Source organism: Hoplias malabaricus, chromosome 4, assembly GCF_029633855.1.
Source record: "Hoplias malabaricus isolate fHopMal1 chromosome 4, fHopMal1.hap1, whole genome shotgun sequence".
NCBI classification, from domain to species: Eukaryota; Metazoa; Chordata; class Actinopteri; order Characiformes; family Erythrinidae; genus Hoplias; species Hoplias malabaricus.
Window position 1 is genome coordinate 29,350,803 of NC_089803.1, and position 21,159 is coordinate 29,371,961.

Below are 21,159 nucleotides of genomic sequence, written 5' to 3' on the forward strand. Positions count from 1 at the left end.
GCAATAAAATGAATACCACAATGACATGGATGTAATAAACTAAATATAACTTTAGAAAATATATATATCAGACCTTTTCGCTGAAAACATGACACTTGTGCCTTTGGTGAAGAAAGAATCTATAAGAAGCTAATAAGAAGCAAAAGAAAAACACAGCTACACTTCCAAACTTTACTTCCATTTAAGATACTAGATAAAAGGACAGTTTTTGTGCAAATAGAGACATCTGCTGGATAGCAAAGGTAATAAACACACCCATTCACACACACACAGAGCCTTTGGTCATCAATTAAACCCCTAAGCCTTCTCTCTTCTTTAGATTGAATTAGATTTAGGGTTTTTTTCCCAATAATTGAAAAAAATTATTATAATTATTATTATTTTTTTTTTTTGGTAACAAACCCTGCCTGTTTTGATTTGTCTGTCTCAAAGGAAACTCTCAGCCATGGTGTTGACTGCTTATTTCGCTCATTTATATTTTATTTGCCAAACATATTAAGCCAACCTTGAAATAATATTTTTATAGTGTGTGTATATGTGTGTGTTTGTACATTATGCAACCTTTTTTTGTGTGAACCTTACTACACTCAAAAGCCTTTCGTTCCTTTTTCTTTAACCAATTTATCACATTAAAGCTTGTGATGGGTCCGGAGCCTACCCAAATCATTGGGCACAAGGGCAGGGACACACCTTGAAAAGAGCATGAGTCCATCACATCACACATTCACACCTAGGGAACCTCTTCAAAAGCCAATTCATTTATCAACATTTGATTTTTGGACAGTGTGAGGAAACTGGAGCAACTTCTTGAAATACATGTAAACATGGAGAGAATATAGCAAATATCTCACAGACAGTGACCTGACTTGGAAAACTAACCCACAACATCAGGAAACTGGAGCTGTGTGACAGTGACACTGCCAGTTGTGCCACCAAGCTGCCTGACCTGAAAGCATTGCATGTCAGTGTACAATATTCTTGCTATCGCTGTGCTGGTATCCTCAAGGGAACATGTTTTGTACCTTTAATAAGGGAACACAACTGTACCGTACTCTATTATAATTGTAGATTTTAAGACATGCCCAATTTAATCTGTAGGACTTAGGTCTCTTATTTTACACAGCTTTATAATGAAACATAACAAATATGTCTGAAGTGTTAAAATGATAAAATTATAAATACGTTTTCATTGAGTTAAGGAAAATTTTAGCTTTTGATTTTCTGCTCATTAGCCTTTCGTTTAGGCAGCTCAACATTTATAATTAAAACTCAATACCTGTTTGGGCTAATCAATACTTCAAGATATATTTGATTACATTCAGGTGTTCTGGTGGAGGAATTGACCGAATAAATTTAATGGTTGGCTTACCTTTAGGTAATCTGTTCTAAAAATCATGCAAGACATCAGTGATGTTTTCTGAAAACACCACATCCCTGTTATTTTACTTTATATATAGATACTGTATGTTTTTTAAACGTATTGTCATGTTTAATGTATATGGCTTTTACCAGCAAAAAGATCATTCCTGGCTTGCCTAGTACTTCTGGACTAGAGAGTAGACTTTTCTAAGCTTAGCTCTCGTCCTACTGCCTAGCTGCACGGTTTCGGCTCATCTCCATAATTCCTGCACTCAGGATCTGGCTGCATGAAACATGCACTCAGACGAGAGAACATATCCTGCTGAGCCCACACACTGCCTACAGGGTAGAGGGGGAGAGAGGGAGGCACCTCAGAGATACATGAGCAAGCAGGCAGTCGCACACACACACACAGACACACACAGAGACACACAGACCAGCTAAAACTCAAGGCTAATGCAATGTGTCTAATTCTAAATACCACAGGGTCAAAAGCTAACATCGTGCTCCTATATTCTCTGAACTTTGACTGCTATTGCTAAAGAAAGAAAAGAAGGGCATTCAAGAAGCCAAGAGCTTTCAGCCATGTTTCCCTTCACCTCAAGCTGGTGCGCTGGTCTGTTATGGAGGACTCCAGAGAAACAGAGTTAGTGCAGGTCACTACATATCACTGTAGGTTTAGATGTCAGAGCTGGGCAAATATTTGATTTGAACAGAAGGGCTTGACTGGCAAGTTTAACACTGAATGTGCAGAGCTACAGACTCTAGATAATCGCTCCATTTGAAGTGCTGTTTTACCATAACCATTGCAGGAAAGCCTACTTTGAGGATAACAATTTCTTAATAAGGGTGTAACGATTTCAGCTGGGTATTAGGGCAGAAACGTATTTGAAAGTGCAATCAAAGGACTTTATCACTGATTTGCCTAGGTCTATCATTTCTGCTGATGACTGGCATATTAGTTAAATAAAAAAAAGAAACAAACCAAAAAAAAAAAAAAAAACAATGTTGCATGCTCGCCTGTGTAAAGGTGTAAGCACATGCCTCATCTGACCAAACTGTTTAACTGTAGAAGTGCCCCGTCAATAAAAAATAATAATAATAAAAAATAAAATAAATACTATGCATTTGGGTCCAACCAGAGTAAAGTGTGAGATAGAGGATCCCAAATGACTGGCCTGATATACATCAATCTAACTAGTCAATCTAATATAAAATCAAAGCTCTATTATAACATTTAACACAGAACATATTGAAAATTGGGCTAAATTACATTGAAATTTGTACTGAACCTAAAAATCTATGTATCGTTACACCCCTGGGGGATGATCCTTAGGGAATGCCAAAATATTTAAATAAGTAGTGTGTGGCCCAATGCGTCTTTCATTCCTAATAAACTGGATTATTAGACATTCAGTGTAGGACTTGTTAGGTGCGATTCTCACATCAAGCAAGGTCAACCCAGGAAGACATGCTTTTTCTACAGCAGAGGAAAATCATTCAGAGGAAAATTCTTTGGTTTAACAACACATTTCAAATTCAGAGTCTTGCGAGCTGCTTCCTATCCCACCAAATTAAAGCGGGTAGTATTTTTCATGTCAGCTCTCAAAGGCAGAGGCCTTTTTGAGATTAAATGGCTGCAGATTCTCCTCCGGTCAGTAAGGTAGCACTAGCTCTTACTGTTTTATTTCTTTGGCTTTAGCTCTGTCGGCTGCTGCTTGTCCCTTGTCATAGGTCTTCCTGCGGGTGAGAGGAGATGCTTCCGGAACTCTCTTTTCCACCCCCGCTGGAGGTCTGGGGCCAGAGTTGCTAGTTTTAGTTCCATTAGTGTTGTAACAGACACATAAAATAAAACACAAACACAAACATCCACTGAACATAAAATGACAACACCAAAGTATGAGCAGCATTCAAAACAGATATAAGAAATATAAACAAAACATTCAAATTGAAAATACAAACCTGTTACCTGATAACAAGCAATGAGATAAGTATTAAACTTTGCTAACAAGATTTGAAACATCAGCTTTACAGCAGACACTAGACAACTAATTAACTGTGTGAACACATTATAACGACATCAAGCATAACAACATAATAAGAATCTCTCCAAATCCTCCAGTGGGGTGAAAAATGCAATATGCTGACTGGATATCATTAAAAATACTTACTAATGACTTGTTAAGTCTTCCATTGGCAAATAACTAAACAGCCATTTACATGAATGAAATCACAAGTCAGTGTAATTAGTAACTGTGGGCATGTTTTTGTGTAATTTATATGTCATCTGTTACTTTGCATAAAAATGTCAGCTCACAGAGGACTTTGAGACTAAACTGTAATAGGATTCTCCTTCAGTCACTAAGGTGGCACAAGTGCCTACTGTTTTATTTCTTTTGCTTTAGATTTGTTGGCTGCTTGCATGTTTCAAAGCAATGCCCTAGTATAATCACATGTACTAAGTGTTTTACCAGTGCAACACACTAGCATGCCTCCACGTGAGTGTCACTGCAATCCTGAAAATGATATACTACCCTATTAACACCTGCTCTGTGGTGGTCTTAAACACTGAAGATCAGGGTGAAAGGGGGGGTTAACAACATATGCAGAGCAACAGATCGGCTACTGTCTGTAATGGTGAACCTACACAGTGTTTGGTATTTGGAACTGATAAAATGTACAATGAGTGTAAAATATTAGTGTGTGACTTTTTTTTTAGCCAGAAAATGCATTTACTAGTTCCAGCCTTAGAAGATAAATGTTTGTTTTTCTGTTTTTTACATTTTTGATTCCAATCTTTAACAATTTAGACTGCAGAAAGCACAGCAGCACTGCCAAGACTGGAAATTCAAAATTATAAGCATACCATGGATATTAATCTACAAAATAAAGGAATGGAGTAGCTTGGTCACTGGCAAATGCTCCAAGCAAAAGAAAGCTGAGAAGCAGAAGTGCATGCAGCAGTCAGTGCAAGCAAACTGGAAATATTAGCTTTCTACTCAACTTACATGCTACCCATCCTTGTGGACAATCCAGGGACCATGTAGTCCCTGACGGTATTGCCGGCTGTCTCCATGTCCCCCTCGGGTGTTTCAGCCATTGGATGCAAAGGGCCACTGAACTCTCCACTCGGTGTGTCAGGGCCAGAGTCACAGTTATTTGCATAAAGCAGCTCCATTTGAGTGGTGGTTCTTCTGCGAGCCTGTACAAACCCACAACAAACCCATACTGAATTAGATGTAAAGCTAAAAAACAGTATATAGTTGCTGTTAAATTAAAGTATTTCCAAATTTGTAATGCTACTTGAGACAGAACAATGATGCATTATTTGTAATGGAAAATATTGTAAAGATATTTTTGATTCTTAATGAAAATTTCACACACACACACAAAGCACAGCTACTTGGTTCTTGGGATGCTGTAATAAAATAACAAAAATGGAGATAATTTTTTTTTATGGACAGTGACTTTTTACACATCTCTACAGTACATTAACTAACTTTTGGAACAAACGTATCAGCGCCAAGACGCAGAAGAGGGAGAACAATGGAATGTCTCCTGTTCCTCGCAGCAAATTATGATAGATTATTATAGCTGGTGGGCGGCACGGTGGCGCAGCAGGTAGTGTCGCAGTCACACAGCTCCAGGGGCCTGCTCCGGGTGACTGTCTGTGAGGAGTTGGTGTGTTTTCTCCCCTTGTCCACGTGAGTTTCCTCCAGGTGCTCCGGTTTCCTCCCACAGTCCAAAAACACATGTTGGTAGGGGGATTGGTGACTCAAAATTGTCCGTAGGTGTGTGAGTGTGTGAGTGAATGTGTGTGCGTGTCTGTGTTGCCCTGTGAAGAACTGGCGCCCCCTTCAGGGTGTATTCCCACCTTGCGCCCAATGATTCCAGGTAGGCTCTGGACCCACCACGACCCTGAACTGGATAAGCGCTTACAGATAATGAATGAATGAATATTATAGCTGGTCATTTGAGTAAACTTCTCATAATTTATTTAGAAATTCACAGTAGGTTGAAAAAAAAAAAACAGCTTAGTTGATAAAAACAAATAAAAGAATAAAATAATTTGTTTATCTTCATTAATTTTTTATTTATTAATTAGCATTTTTCAAAATAACAGATTTTGTTTGAGAAAATAAATCAAAAGTTCATAAGACAAACTGATTAAAAATATTGGTATATTTAATGACGGCATGTGATTTAACATACAACTGCAAAAGGTTTTACCTTACTCCTGGACTTGGTCTCTCCACAAAGCTTCATGAGGTCAGAGGCTAGGGTGCTGCTTTGTAAGAAGACAAAATGTTATTATCATATATGGGGTATACACAAAAGCCTGAGCACAAACAAAATGAAATATGAAAGTTTGATCTGCTGACTTACTTTCCATCCGGTGCTGGACTTGTTGACTCATCACTGCTACTGTCCTCTCCATTCTCTAAAGAGTGGATAAATAAAATGGTGAAAATGAATATAATTACAGACTCTTCCATTGCATGGAATAACAACTTCTCTCACAGAACTCCAAATGTTACTCTACATTTTGGGTCAAATAAAAATCAACCTCACCTTAAGTCAGATAAATTGTTAAAGGAAGCAAATGAGGACAAATCATTGAATGAGATCAACACTGCCATGCTTGTTTTTTTATCAGCTGCTTTGAAACATGGGTCCATATTGTCCAGCTGCATCCAGAAGATGAGCTGTCCAAGTTAATTTTAGTTACAATGAAGGAAGGTGAGGCGTGAAGAAACTTTAGAATGAGTCTCAAGAAGCAACAAGAAACATTAGTATGTGACACCTAACACAATTCTCATTATGTATGTACTAGCTAATGTGGAATTATTTGTTCACTATTAACTGCTTTGGGCATGGGACTGTAGCTAATGTTAACAATTTGCATATTTTTAGGTAATTACGAGGCTGTAGCACATGTAGAAGTGGAAGGAACTGACATGAAGTAGGAGGGAGGAAAGGAGTGGGGATAGATGATGGGAAGCCTGACAGTAGTACGCCTCATGCACCTGCAAATGTAACTGCTAGCCTGCGGTTAGTCTGAGGAGGGAGACCCATGCACTCAGAACATAAGACAGAGAGGCTGGCATCTTGTACTTACCCACAGGCATGTTACCTAGCTCTGAATAAATTCAGGCAAGGGAGGGGGAACAGAAAAAGGCAACACACAAATCATAAACACATTCCCCCAGCACAAGTGGAACCAAGTCTAATCCAAACAAAAGAAAGCCCATTACGCTTTCAGTAGAGCAGCAGAATGCTTCTGAATAGATGCTTAATAACGTAAAGATTGTACCATACTTGAAAAACTGAAAGTATATTTTCTATCATTTTCATATCACATTGCAGCAGTGCAGCATCTACTCAGGAGCAAAATCACAACAAATGGACATTAGGACATCTGGGGAGGTCATGCAGTGGACCATTATCTGATCAGCCCTGCTTAAATGCCAGTGCATATTTTGCTGTGTCATTCTGTTTATATAAAAGGGCCTGTAGCCATATTCTTTAGAATTTATGTGGGTTTATACACCAAAAAGCATTGGTTTTTCAGGATATCATATAAACAGTGAATTTAGAATGGACTGTATGGACTGGAGAGAGAATTTTATGTTTTTAAATTAACAAAAATAATAAATTATCTTAAAGGCATTTAAGGGCAGTGAACAGGGCTGGGCAGGATGGCTAAATATTGTGTGTGTGTTTAAGGGGCAGGAGAGCAAGTTTCAGAAGAGGAGCTGACCTTGCAGGGCATTGCCCAGCAGAGCATCCAGCTCTGGGTTAAACTCAGCTTTCTCCTTCAACATGTGGAAGAGCAGCTGGTTCTGAGTGGCACTGTTGATTTCAGTCTGCTTCAGCCGACCCTCCATCACCTTAATCTGAGACTCCTTTTGAGCTGCCTGCAGACCCTGAGATATTAACCCATACAAGGACAATCAAATGTGTAATAGATACACTTAGTTTATATTAAATTAACAAAATGTAGGAGGGTTATTTTTAATATTGCAATATCACAAATTTAAATATATGGAAGGAAATGTGTATAGAACTGCCATAACCTTATTGATTGCCATAGACATGAAGTGATCCAGGAGGAAGCGAGCCTCTGAGAGAGTGCAGGAACCAATCACAGCAGAGACATCCACTGTCTCTCCCTCCTCCTTTACACACACACACACACACACACACACACACACACACACACACGTGTTTATATTGCTTTAAATAAAACAGCTTGCTTATATTCTGTTCTTTTACACTATGTAAAAAAGTTAAAAAGTTTATAATATGAATATACAACATATTTAAACAATGTGGGCTAAAACACACTGAAAGCTGTATAAAAAGCTAACAGTTAATGCAATTCTGGCCACAGAGGGGTGTGGCATCACTAAAAATAGAACTTGATACAAGGCCAATGCTGTGAACAGCACACAGGAGCTCCTGAAAGTTATATCATTCTGGAAATTTGGCAAGAAAATTACATTTGAAAAGCTTTATATCTGAGTAGTAAAAATAGATTTTCACCCAAAAAAATAAATAAACAAAACAATACATTTAAATTAAATAAATACATTATTAAAATAAGCCCTGTGAAGGACTGGCGCCCCCTCCAGGTTGTATTCCTGCCTTGCGCCCACTGATTCCAGGTAGGCTCTGAACCCACCACGACCTTGAACTGGATAAGCGCTTACAGATAATGAATGAATGAATGAATGAATGAATTATTAAAATAAGTAGTGATATTCTGGATCTGGATGTGTTCGTTTAACCTTTTCTAAATCTCTCCTTGTAGCAGTCCAGTATTATCTGAGGTGATCATCCAATATCTAGTTTCTCAGGTTTGTAAATACTTCATGTTAAATTATGGAAACCGAGTGTGCTGGTGTTTAAAATCAAGTAGAATATCTGTGAAATTTGTTTTTTTTTTTTTCACACCAAGTCACATCTAAAACTTTTCATTTAAAAAGTCATTTTACTTTGTGTTTTGGTACTTTTTTTAAATTATACATAATTTTTACAAACACCACACTTCGAGATGAAAGATCTCAATGAAATGAAAGATTGAAAGATCATTTTAAATAATAATAATAAACATTTTAGTACCTAAAGCTTTTGCAGAGTAATTTATATTTGCATGAGACACCAAACACTTATTTAAGCAAATCTGTATTACAGGATATGGAGCCTTTTTCAGCATAATTTCACCTTATAAAATCACTGATGATTTGATTTTACAAATAAAGAATCTGTTTATTCAGAAGTGGCGCACCTTGGCCTCTTCCATCTGCATTATGTTGGCCTGGCAGTCAGCAATGCTGTCATTAATGTAGTCAATGTTGGCCAACAAGGATTCCAGCTCTTCACTAAGAGGCTGCACTGCTTTCTCTCCTTCTAGACCCTCGGCAGCCAATCTCTCCTTCTTCCGGCTCAGCTTCTCCCTCCGTCGGGTCAGATCCTCTCGTTGCTGAAGACACATAGAAAGCAGACATTTCACTGATACCTGCTCTGGCCTTTCAGATGCATATTCATGTCGAATGCCGTAAAGCAAACAAAGACGATTTTATAGTCATGATTATGTAGAATATCTACATTAATTATTTAACCTCAAATGGCTGCCATTATATTTTTTGTCCTTTGTGTGTATAAAAATGTTAAAGATAAAAAAAGGACCGATTTGTCTAGACAATGAATTTGTTTTCACCTTAAGAAGACGATTCATATCCGCCTCCATGTTGGAAATGGTCATGCGCTGCATGATGATGTCAGAAATGCGGCGCTCCAGGCTCTGCCATTTAACTCGAGCCACACGTGTAGAGTAGACCCCCACAGGTCTACGATGATAAAGTCTGCTGTATACACAAAGCTTCTATAAGCTGAACACTCTAAACACGTATTGTGCACTAATATACAGACATGTCCTCCACATTTCACACCTGGTTCCATTGGGTGCTCCAGAGCTGTGCATGCGTCCAGTAGGTGGTCTATGAGCGGAGTCTGACAGAGTCTCAGGGAGCCCGACCTTCCTGCTGACTTTGCCTGACATGGGCCGAACTTGCCTCCTCAGAGCAGTAACCTACAGGATACAGCAGCATACAAAAGAAAACGGAAGTAAAATACAGAAGCTTTCTTATATTGGAATATGTAAAATTCAATATAAAAGTAGGCAAATTTACAGAACATATTTTAACAAAATGTATTTCTCCATAATTATGAAATGTTCTATAACTTTAGCTCTCTCCAGAAGATGGGTACTTATTTTTAGAAAATTAGAAGAACAACATAAGATGCAATTTAACCCAGATATTCATGTAAAACTATATCTCCCGATAACATGAAATATATGTTAACGCTAGCTGTTATCTGACTGTTAGTGGTCACTAAATTTCACCTCCTCAGTCTTTCTGCGCAGTATGAGTTCTTGTTGTCTCTTTTGGGCCTCAAGCAGTTTTAATTGATGCTGCAAAAAAAGACGGAAAGAGTTTTAACACACACACACACACACACACACACACACACACACACACACACACACACACAGTTTCTTCCAAATGTCATGTATATAAATATATGTCAGTGTCATCTGTACCTCCTGTTTGCGCTGGTCTTTCTTGAGTGTAGCAATCTCACGGTTTCTGCGTGATTCAGCCATCCGGTTCTTTTCCTGTTGCTCCTTCATCTGCTTCATCAGACGAACCTAGCAAAAGTCACCACAGAAACATTTGACAAAAGCTGCATTAAAGGTTTAGAGTTAAAAAGAAAAGCAGCTAATCATTGTGACCATATTTACCCAACTACAGGTGCTGGTCATAAAATATGAATAACATAAAAAGTTGATTTATGTCAGCTGTACATGCTCATACTTTTCAGTTGGTCAGAATTTCTAAAAATCCTTTTTTTTGTATTGGTCTTACTCCATCCATCCATTATCTGTAACCGCTTATCCAATTTAGGGTCGCGGGGGGTCCAGAGCCTACCTGGAATCATTGGGCGTAAGGCGGGAATACACCCTGGAGGGGACGCCAGTCCTTCACAGGGCAACACAGACACACACACATTCACTCACACACTCACACCTACGGACACTTTCGAGTCACCAATCCACCTAAAACGTGTGTTTTTGGACTGTGGGAGGAAACCGGAGCACCCGGAGGAAACCCACGCGGACACGGGGAGAACACACTAACTCCTCACAGACAGTCACCCGGAGTGGGAATCGAACCCACAACTTCCAGGCCCCTGGAGCTGTGTGACTGCGACACTACCTGCTGCGCCACCGTGCCGCCCTATTGGTCTTAAGTAATATTCTAATTTTCTGAGATAATGAATTTGTGGTTCTCATTAGTTGTTAGTTATAATCATCAAATTAAAAGAAATAAACAGTTGAAATATATCAGTCTGTGTGTAATTAATAAGTATAATATACAAGTTTCACTTTTTAAATAGAATTAATGAAATAAATCAACTTATGATATTCTAATATTATGACCAGCACCTGTATACAAAAACATGACTGATCTAAACTAAAATGAAAACAGAAATATTTCCACTGGCGCCCACTGGGAGGTGCTGTTCGATTATTTAAAAGCCAAACGACCACAAACTTTTCTCTCACTCTACACTATCAGAAAATTTGTCACTGTGGTGGTACCTTTAATTAGGGAACATAATTGTACCTCATTTTATTATAATTGTAGAATTTAAAACTGTTGATTTCATGTGCCCCATATCAACTCCAGGACTTTTATTATGGCTCTATACATGACACAGTTCCTATACTGAAAAATTACAAGCTTGTATGCATCTCTCCTTCTGTAGAAGAGAATGTAATGTACCTTTAAGGAACAAAACTGGACTTTTAAACTCTGTTGTACCTTTAAAGATATATTGTACCTCTACCGTACCTTTGTTTCTGAGAGTGTACTAGAGGCAGTCAGTTTATGTAGTTGGATATCGCATTATCCTACTGTCACCCTATACCAATGCACGGTACAATAAAATATGATTAATGTCTTACTTTGGTTTTCTTCATCTCCATGACTTCCTGCTGCAGTTTCTTGAGCTGTTTCTCATACTGTGATTGGTTCTTAAGCAGACGGGCATGTTCCTTCTGAGCGGCCTGGAGTTTCTGTAGCTCTTTATTCATGATACTCAGTTTCTTTTCATACTCTGACTTGATTTTCTTAGCTTTGTCCTCCGAACACGATTCCACAGAACCTACAACACATACATATATTTACACAACTGCCTGAGGAAGATACAGATGAGAACATTTCTTGGATATATTAATTTAGTAAATTTGAATCCCAATGATCTTTTAATTTTTTATTTTAAATAAATAAAATTATTCAGACTGTGTTAATGTGAAATTTGTTAATCTGAGCAAGCTTGACCCTTTCTATTTCTTCACATAGGAGTTAAAAGAAAATAGGGGTCACTATATCTACAATGCAAATAAAACCATTTCATATGTAACAATTTTCAGAGGGAGCTTTTATAGGGATCAGTAGACCTCAGGTTCCCATCACAATTCCAGTAAACAATTCCATGGTGTAGATTCCTCTATAAAAAGGTCTTTCTGAAGTACTTTTTTTCCTCTTAAAAATTAAATTACGCAGAAATATTACATTCCATTGAAATGATTTCCCATTATTCCTCCTCCCATGAGGTCTTTACCCATATTCTGCAGTACACGGTCTCGCTCCAGCTGCGTGTCACGGATCTTGCTCTGCAGCATCATAAGTTTCTGCTCATACTGCTGTTTGAGTGTTTGTAGGCGTCTTTGGCTGTTCTCCAGTTCATCTATAAGCTTCTGTTTGATGGCAATCTCACAGGTGATGTTGGCCAGGTCCACTTGGAAATTCTCTGTGTCACAGACAAACAAAATATATTTACCACACAGTGACTAGAGTGAACAGATAAAATTTTAACAGCTATTTTAGCATGGTTAGTTCACATGGTTAGTTATGGCACAGTGGATCCATTCTCGGCTTTATGATTTAAAAAAAAAAGTTTCAAAATAAATTAAATCACAGGGTAATAAGAACAGCAAACTTCTACGTCTGTGTGATTAAACTATGACGTTTTATTGACTCTATCCATTTATCCCTGGCTCTGGTGCTGTCCTGATTTAGACTGAGAGCAGCCTGAATAACACAGCCTTTGTTCCCATCAAAATTTGTATAAATGCAGACTGACTCGCTGGAGAGCACCCAGATTTAAAAACCCTGAATTGAGGGTGAACCTTATTAAGTAATAGTAAATAGTTGAACTGTGGTATAATCACAATAATACACCCAAGGTTCGTGCTATAATGTAGATCTGTACACCAGTGCCAGTATCTCATGTTGGAGGGTATTATTGCTTAATTATAATCTAGAAAAGCAGAATTAGAATGAAAATAGCAAAAGACAACACCTTTCTCATCCAGCTCAGAGTCTGAGTCATCAGAGCTCTCCTCAGCATCCATCTCTTCCTCTTCATCCTCTTCCTCTTCCTCCTCACCCTCATCATGATCACTGCCCTCTTGAGCCTCCTGCATGAGGAAAATGGTTAAAAAAACTTAAAGATCTGTGACATCTGGAAGAAAAATTCCATCTAAAAATGCCAGCTGTCAAATCCTACCGTCTCTGCTTCCTCATTGACTGGCTCAGGCTGCTCCCTCTCATTGCCCTTCTCTTGCTCATTGTCAGGAATGTCTTCCTTTACAACACTAGGGGACAGAATTGCTATTTTGTTACTTTACTGTAACATTGTTTTCTGACCTCAGTGATGCATTAAAGTCACAGACTGAGATGTCCCACTTTACAGAAATATATAAATATATACACATTTTTGAGATCAGAGAGAAGCTTATCAATTACATGGGCACAATGATATCATTTCAAAAACCCTGAGCATGCTTTTAGTAATGGAGGCTAGTGATGGGTGGGCAATATGGCATAAGGTGCTTAAAGACAGTTTGATCAGAACACGTGTTTGTGACCAAGTTATAATGAGCAAAAAAAGCACTTGAAATACAGCAGTCGCCCCCACAAATACATTTAAAATGTTGATTTGTTTCTTGTCGTTTTCACTATTGTCACCGCTTCCTCCCTACCGTCATTGTTTCAAGTCTGTCTGTTTCAAGTCTGTCTGTTTCAGTTATTCCTCGTTTTGGTTTGTTTCCTTGTCTGTTTCCTCTGTTACCAGTTTTGTTTTTACCCAAGTCAGTCTGTCTCTGTTAGTTCGCTTTATTAAAGTTTGTTGTGTTTTAGCGTGTGTCTGACTTCGTCAGTCCGCCCTCCGCAAATCCTGACAGTTTTATTGATGTTAGAGTCTGAATCCCAGCATGACTGAAAAAGCATTCAATGTACAGGGGTTGGACAATGAAACTGAAACGCCTGGTTTTAGATCACAGTAATTTATTAGTATGGTGTAGGGCCTCCTTTTGCAGCCAATACAGCATCAATTTGTCTTGGGTATGACATATACAAGTCATGCACAGTGGTCAGAGGGATTTTAGGCCATTCTTCTTGCAGGATAGTGGCCAGGTCACTACGTGATGCTGGTGGAGGACATTTCCTGACTCGCTCCTCCAAAACACCCCAAACTGGCTCAATAATATTTAGATCTGGTGACTGTGCAGGCCATGGGAGATGTTCAACTTCACTTTCATGTTCATTAAACCAATCTTTCACCAGTCTTGCTGTGTGTATTGGTGTATTGTCATCCTGATACACGGCATCGCCTTCAGGATACAATGCTTGAACCATTGGATGCACATGGTCTTACTGGTGCAATGTGCAATTAATGAAGACTGGCCACCATGCTGCTCCAATTTAGCCATGAAACCTCCCACACTAAAATGACAGGTGTTTCAGTTTCATTGTCTAACCCCCGTAATACACTTTACTATAGGTAAACTAAAGGTCGTTAATATGATACAATAATATTTTCAGCCAACCAATGCATTATTTGGACTGTTTTAATGATACCTGCAGTGTTTTAGATGTACTGACAATATTAGAAGTACTGATAATATTATGATCATTTAACCTACAGTCACATTGCCCACCTCTTGTCAAATGCACAGTTAACATTCATCTCTGTGTCCCAAATGCACTGCACAGGCTGGGGATCAACGAAACTGAAACTTGCTGCATTGAGCAGAAATGCAGCATTGCAGATAAACTGAAGTAAAAAAGCACATTACAAGACAAAGCATTCCTAAAAAAAAAAAAAAAACCAAAATGAAGGATTCAAGAGTGCAGGGAAATCATTAAAAATCAAAAGAAATTATTGGTTCGCTTTAGTACAGCTGGATGAAACAAGTGAAGCAAAAGCAAACTGATGATCAGGTAGTTCCCAAACTGCAGTGATCATTATGAGAGTCACTGTCAGACAGTAAGGTACAGCTTAGCAACACTGTTCATGCTTTAATCACAGATCATTGTATTAGAGTGTTGTGTGGTAATATACACATTTTAAAGGCACTCTCTGGCTCTCCTCCAAGTGTGGCAACTACCTGGATTAAAAGGAAAGGGAGTTAAAAATACATGGGCGCTACATGGACAGGAGGGAGGAGGGAGCAAAGTTATACTAAACAAACCTGGCATCCTTCACCTCCATCTCCTCTTCCTCCTCAACTCTCCTCTCCTCCAGCAGCTGCTGGAGCCTTCACCAGTCACAGGTTAGAGGGGAGGGGTCAGAGAGAGGAGAGGCGTGAGGGAGGGGAGTGGACAGACAAGCACACATATTTTGGGAGTGAGAGGACATCACTGAGAGCAAGGTTATGGCCAGACGCACGCTCTTCATTTAACAGATTTTTTTTTTTATTTAGTCTTTGGGTGGCAAAGTCAGAGTTAAAGGAGAGTAAAAAATCTTTCCTTCAAGATTAGGGTAGTGGAAAGGAACAGGGTTGGAGTTTTCCCCATTACAACAACCCAGCAAAACCTGGAAAAATACAATGGGCAACCTAACAGACCACCATGGGGGATTCTAGAAAGATTTTGTAGGAATGTTGATACATCCTTTTAGTACAGATCCAAGGACTTGTAGAATATATGTCAAGCAACAATGACAAGTTGTGTGAGTCCATCAGTACTAAAACTTTGACTTAAAAAGGTTGTCCTTGCAATTGTTATCGGCTTTTCAGTCAGTCATAACATTAAATGTAGGTTTAAATTATAATAACTGCACGTTCTTTGTCTTGTGGTCAACAAATTTCTTCAACAAGAATTCTAGGTTTTGACAAATTCACATTTACCCCTCAGTTCCTTTTAGTTCCTGAAGCTCCTCAGTGCTCAATAACAGCAGACTACTGACTGTAATTACTGTATGTTGTAATAACTAGTCATTACATTACATTTGTCAATGTAATTGCAGCTAACAGTACATATTCACAGCCACTGTATAAAGCAAATTGTAACAGCTTCATAGAACAAGGCTCTTTCATAACGCTACCATGAAAACTTCACCTCCCCACACCACCTCACACAGACAAAACAAGCCATGCATTTACCTTTTTTTCTTCTTCTTTTCTCTCCTCTTCAGTTTCTCCAGGTCTTTCTTAGCCAACTCGATGATGTCAGAGGTCTCTTGAGAAGGGTCTGGTCCAAGGAGGGCAGGGGAAAAACCTCCAGGTCCCCCATAGAAAGATGTGCGTGTGGACGCTCGGGACAGGTTCTTCCTCAGGTTCTCATTCACTGCTTCACTTTCCAGCAGTTTCGCTCTAAAATGAGGAAGCAAATATGTAGAGATTCAGTGCATAGAAACTCAAGAAAAATTACGAGAATACACTCGGAAATTAAGCTAACCTTAGGTCTTCAATTTCTTTGATGTAGTTCTGGATCATGTTTCCAATCTCCTCACTGCCTTCACCTGAATATAGATAATGCACATAGTATTTAATAAAAACAAAGCAATAGAATGTGTGCAACAACATAAAAATGTGTAATTAGAAATATTCATTTAAGGTAAAAACAACACCAGCCATCATCTCCAAGCCTGACTATTTTACTTTGACAGAAACCACAGATTAAATGTTTTCCTGCCTTTTTAGCAAATTCAGGTTTAACAAACATAAAGGTAAAAGTTCACCTAGATGAAACCACCAAGACAAATTCAGACAAAATGTCTGGGTGTTTGTTTTCATGAGGTTTTTCTGCCAGGTACATTTTACACTCACAGATATATAAAAGCTGACTTTAGCGACATACCGACTTTAGCAAGAGCCTGGTTGGCCTGGTCACTCAGGAGCTGAGTGAGGCGAGCACGCTGAGCATCAATGGTCTCCTGCATGGCTTTAACTCGTATACGAAGGTTGTTATTCTCGGTTTGCAGCATGGAGTTCTCATGGTACATGTCATTAATGCTCTCCATGCCATCTTCTCCAATCATGCGCTTCCCCTAAACACACACAAAATTCCAATATTACTGACACAAATAAATGATACAAAAGAAGGGCTTAGTTCTTGGGGCCCACCGTATTGTTCATAGATTTGCTCTAACTTTACACCCAGTAATAGATATTTAATTAATGGCCTCATTTACATCTGTTAGAAGCTGAAATACAATTGTGGTGTGGTCTGTCTGACAAACGGTTGAGAAACAGTTCACTGACTTAACCTTTACTTTGAAAGGTCAGCACTTGGTTGACCATTGTTCCATTGTTGTTTTTAAAGGGCACACATCTTACTTTTTTTTGTGAGCTGTAATTCATTTTTACATTTTCCAGCCTTTTTTTGTGTGTTTTTATTAGACTCACTGACAAACAGCCATTACTCCAGTTGGCTCTTTGTATTGTGGTTTGTTAAAAAACATATTAGACTGAAACTCGTGTAATTCAACATGAAATGACTGAAAAGATTGAAACTGATGATATATTTAAATGTAAAGCATTCAGAAGTCTGTGTTTTTGTTTCATTTCCATATTTGGACTGTGTAGTCAATGGTATGTTTTGAAACAGGCATTCCTTGACAGACTACAAGTTTTATTTAAATGAAATGTACGCCATAACACCAGCTTAACCCTGGTGGTTAGGGAACTGGGCTTGTAAACGAAAGGTTGCTGGTTCGATCTGGCAGGTCATGACTGAAGTGCCCTTGAGCAAGGCACCCAATCCCCAACAGCTCCCCATGCTCCGTGACTAGGGCTGCCCATCGCTCCGGGCATGTGTGCTCCCTGCCCCTAGTGATCACTAGTGTATGTGTAAATGTGTGTTTCACTGCACGGATTGGGATAAATGCAGAGAACAAATTCCTCTGTGTGCAAGTACAATAGCCAATAAAGTGATTGTAATTCTTGCATTACTACCATGTCCTTGTTACATACTGTAGTGCATCTGTGGATCTGCACCCAGTACTTCAATAACCAGGACACCCACAGGACCACCACAGAGCAAGTATTGTTTTGGTGGTGGATATTTTTGGTTGGTGGACTATTCTCGGTTTTAAGAACTCCAGCAGCACTGGTGTGTCTTAGCCACTTGTACCAGCACAACACAAACTAACAGCACCACTACATCAGTTTCTGCAGCTCTGAGAGTGATCCATCATCCAACCCAAAGTATACTGTATAAATGTGGGAAGCTAATGCAGAATGGAGTAATTCTCACCGTGCGATACTCCATCAGTTCCATCTGCAGCCGTGCAATCTCTGTCCTCAGAGCGCTGATCTGCTGGCTGGCCTTGTCTTGGTTCACCACCACTTTGTTCTTAATGTTACGTGCTCGGTTAGCATACTTTAGTGTGTTCAGGGTCTCCATAAAGTCTCGGTCAGACGGACTTATACAAGCTATCATCACTGTTTGGCTGTGGGACAGGGGAGAAATGCTAAATGTTTTTTTTTTTTTTTGTTAATGTCAATGGAACAAAAAAGATGTCTTTTACTATTTAATTTTTAATTATTGAGCTAATAGAATTGGTCCAAAATGGCTTGAAATAAAATCTCTTTATATGAAGTTACAGTAAATAGTTTTGTGTACTGTTTTACTCATTTAGAAACCCATCATTTGACAAATTAAACTTCTTTTTTAAAGACACTTACACAACAGTATACACATAAAAATAAAAAACAAAAAGACGTGAAGTAACAGGCATATTGACTGTAAAAGTTATAAGTTGTGATTTTCACTCATACCTGTTGCCACCCAAGGAATCCTGGAGTAGGCGAGTAAGTTTGGAGTCCCGGTAAGGCACATGCGTAGATCGTTTGCTTCTGTCTCCTAAGGCACTGATGACATTCCCTAATGCCAGCTGCATCACAAACACAATGAGGAAACACAATTAAATCCCCTTTGCATTAAAAAACCTACTTGTATCCCTAAGAAGCAATAGTTACTCCATTACTAGAGCTCCAGCAATGTTTGCTGAATGACTCATGTATTCCGACTGCTCTCACCAGTCCACAGTTGATGGAGATGCCTTCTTTGGCCCTGTCTCCTGTGGCTCCTGTTCTCTTTAGGCGTTCAGAACCTGCCAAGTCTACAAAGTGAAACTTTGCTGTCAATGTTTCAAATTCTTCCATGTCAGGCGAACCATTGGCCAAACGGTTATCGATCTCATTATCCTGAAAAAAAAAAAGAGAAAGAGGCATGTAACACTTTCTTGAAACTGCCTGACATCCTGCTACCTCATTGTCACTTCCATTGTAACACGAGTCTAAAATGGCCATTACAGTCATTAATTTACATCTTATCCTGAAAAATACAAGCAAAGTACAAGTACAGCATTTAAGCACATAGCCTTGAGAACACTAGCAAGTGGCAGGAGCAGACGTGTCTCAATACTTACATTGTCTGAGGGTGCACACACACGCACTTGGCACAGGTGGATGGTAAAGATGGCGTGAGAGCGAGAGCTCTGGACGTTCATCTGAGTGCTGGCTGTGGTTCGTGAGAGAGCACCCAGCTTCAAACACTGCATCATCTACAACACAAAGCAGCAAAAGCAAAACAAAATAATGATCAATAAAAAAAAAAGTGCTTTTGTTAAACAAGTAGTTTAACTATAACTTAATTGGATGGAGTGGTAATCAAAGATGAATAAATTAATGAACGAATGAACGAACAAAAAAAAATGAAAAGACATAAGGGTTTCTCCTCAAAATATTCATGATTGATTACATTCTAACATACTCACTTCAGCCTCCGAAGAGACCGTGCGAGTGGTCACTCCCACAGTGTAAATGCCCCCTGTGGCATCCTCATGGATCTTAATGTGAGACTTCTGCTTTCGAGACTCCAGATCACGAGTGGAGTCAAAGAGATCTAGAACCTCCTCATTATACAACTAGATTCACAAAAACAAACACATACACAAAAGAGAAGAAAACAAAACAGAAGAGCACACAGCATTATTCACACTTTCATTGAAAAGCTCTTGATTATTATCTTGAATGTTTCTTCTCCATGATATAAAATAGCCATTATAACAATATATGGTGGCCTGGATGTATCACAGGCTGTAGTAAACAAGGCCACATACATGTGTGGTACCTGCTCTATTTCCATCAGGGACTACAAAGCTAATTTTACAATTTTAAGAGGAAATAAATCAGAGCAAAAACAGGTACAGCACCTGTCAAATGTTTGGACACACCCACTCTTTGGGTTTTGCTTTGATGAGAGCTTTGCACACTCTTGGCGTTCTCTCAATCAGCTTCATGAGGTCATCACCTGGAATGGTTTTCAGTGAACAGCTGTGGTTTTGTCAGGAGTTAATTTGTAGAACTGCTCACCTTCTTAATGTGTTTGAGACCATACCTTGGGTTGTGCTGAGGTAGTGTACACAGTTCTGCACAGTGAATAGCCCTATTCCATCAATGACTAATGACAAGATGTATCCAAATTTTTGACTGGTACTGTACATAAACACGGATGCTCAATTCTAAACCCTTGAGCCTCATAGTGTAGAAATGTGTGACTCGTGTCTGATCACTAATGATGAGGGTCATATGCAGACTATAGCCTTTCCACTCCGCCCATTTTAAACAGCTGAACTTGGCACTTGGGTAGGAGTTAATTTAGGAGCATGTACAGGCAGAGGAGAGAGGGACAGGGGGGCTGCAGTGTATACCCCTCTTCTTCAATAAATGTCTCCTGAAATAGCCTGGACCCTGGACACCAATCAGGGCATCACCATGGGAACAGCAAATTCAGTGCAGTGCGCTCACACTTGAGCACAAACAGAGCCCAATGTGTGCCAGGATGCCATGACAACAATGAGGATTGCATGGCCAGATACAAATTCTCACTAATAAATTTAAATACATAGCCAGGGGTCAATATGTGTTGAATATTTTTGAAGTAAGCTCTGATCATATGAAAAGGAGAGTTCAACTGTGAATTCTGAATAAGGTCTCACTTGACCTCAGTCTAGCCCAATTAAATCCAGTATTGGCCCAGATAAACAGAAATACATATACAGCACAGGGGAAAATAAATGGCTGCAGAGTAGGCATCCAAACAGCTGTTAAATTATGTAGTTTACCTCCAGAAACTGGGCACTGATCTTAAACTCAGGGACCGGTCGGCCTTGCTCTGTCGCAGCTTGTCGTCTCTGCTCAATGCCTTTGAAAAGGTGACTGACCGCACGCGGGATGATACCTAGCTCATCATCTGGTATGCTCACGTCAAAGCCTGTGCCCATTGTGTATGTCTTCCCTGAACCCGTCTGAAGCAGAGAAACAAATCATTCAAAGAAAACAAATAAAGTATTCACAACTAACATGTTTATAGATAAAACATAGTGATAGCTTTAAGATAAACTTGTTAGCCTTGATCTTTCAAATTTTTTGTC

The 21,159-nt window shown here is 39.1% G+C and overlaps 1 protein-coding gene across 10 annotated transcripts in view; it reads right to left on the reverse strand.

Annotated features, from left to right (window-relative positions):
* The window catches only part of kif21a (kinesin family member 21A), a 42,135-nt gene that overhangs the window by 6,944 nt on the left and 14,032 nt on the right, over positions 1 to 21,159 (reverse strand). Inside the window, exons 3-28 of one of the 10 annotated variants that reach the window (XM_066666900.1) lie at positions 20,851 to 21,033; positions 19,501 to 19,650; positions 19,153 to 19,287; positions 18,761 to 18,928; positions 18,500 to 18,615; positions 17,976 to 18,171; positions 16,578 to 16,767; positions 16,176 to 16,239; positions 15,881 to 16,090; positions 14,969 to 15,034; positions 13,003 to 13,090; positions 12,796 to 12,913; positions 12,055 to 12,243; positions 11,396 to 11,595; positions 9,968 to 10,075; positions 9,770 to 9,838; positions 9,315 to 9,454; positions 9,083 to 9,227; positions 8,651 to 8,845; positions 7,437 to 7,538; positions 7,121 to 7,286; positions 6,479 to 6,499; positions 5,746 to 5,800; positions 5,590 to 5,644; positions 4,368 to 4,561; positions 3,040 to 3,168 (exon numbers count right to left, since the gene is read on the reverse strand). In XM_066666900.1, the coding sequence (XP_066522997.1) occupies positions 3,040 to 3,168; positions 4,368 to 4,561; positions 5,590 to 5,644; positions 5,746 to 5,800; positions 6,479 to 6,499; positions 7,121 to 7,286; positions 7,437 to 7,538; positions 8,651 to 8,845; positions 9,083 to 9,227; positions 9,315 to 9,454; positions 9,770 to 9,838; positions 9,968 to 10,075; positions 11,396 to 11,595; positions 12,055 to 12,243; positions 12,796 to 12,913; positions 13,003 to 13,090; positions 14,969 to 15,034; positions 15,881 to 16,090; positions 16,176 to 16,239; positions 16,578 to 16,767; positions 17,976 to 18,171; positions 18,500 to 18,615; positions 18,761 to 18,928; positions 19,153 to 19,287; positions 19,501 to 19,650; positions 20,851 to 21,033 (3,452 nt within the window). Of the gene's footprint in view, positions 1 to 3,039; positions 3,169 to 4,367; positions 4,562 to 5,589; positions 5,648 to 5,745; positions 5,801 to 6,478; positions 6,500 to 7,120; positions 7,287 to 7,436; positions 7,539 to 8,650; positions 8,846 to 9,082; positions 9,231 to 9,314; positions 9,455 to 9,769; positions 9,839 to 9,967; positions 10,076 to 11,395; positions 11,596 to 12,054; positions 12,244 to 12,795; positions 12,914 to 13,002; positions 13,091 to 14,968; positions 15,035 to 15,880; positions 16,091 to 16,175; positions 16,240 to 16,577; positions 16,768 to 17,975; positions 18,172 to 18,499; positions 18,616 to 18,760; positions 18,929 to 19,152; positions 19,288 to 19,500; positions 19,651 to 20,850; positions 21,034 to 21,159 lie in introns of all 10 variants that reach the window. The other 9 variants (XM_066666899.1, XM_066666898.1, XM_066666901.1 and 6 more) reach the window with 9 other exon arrangements.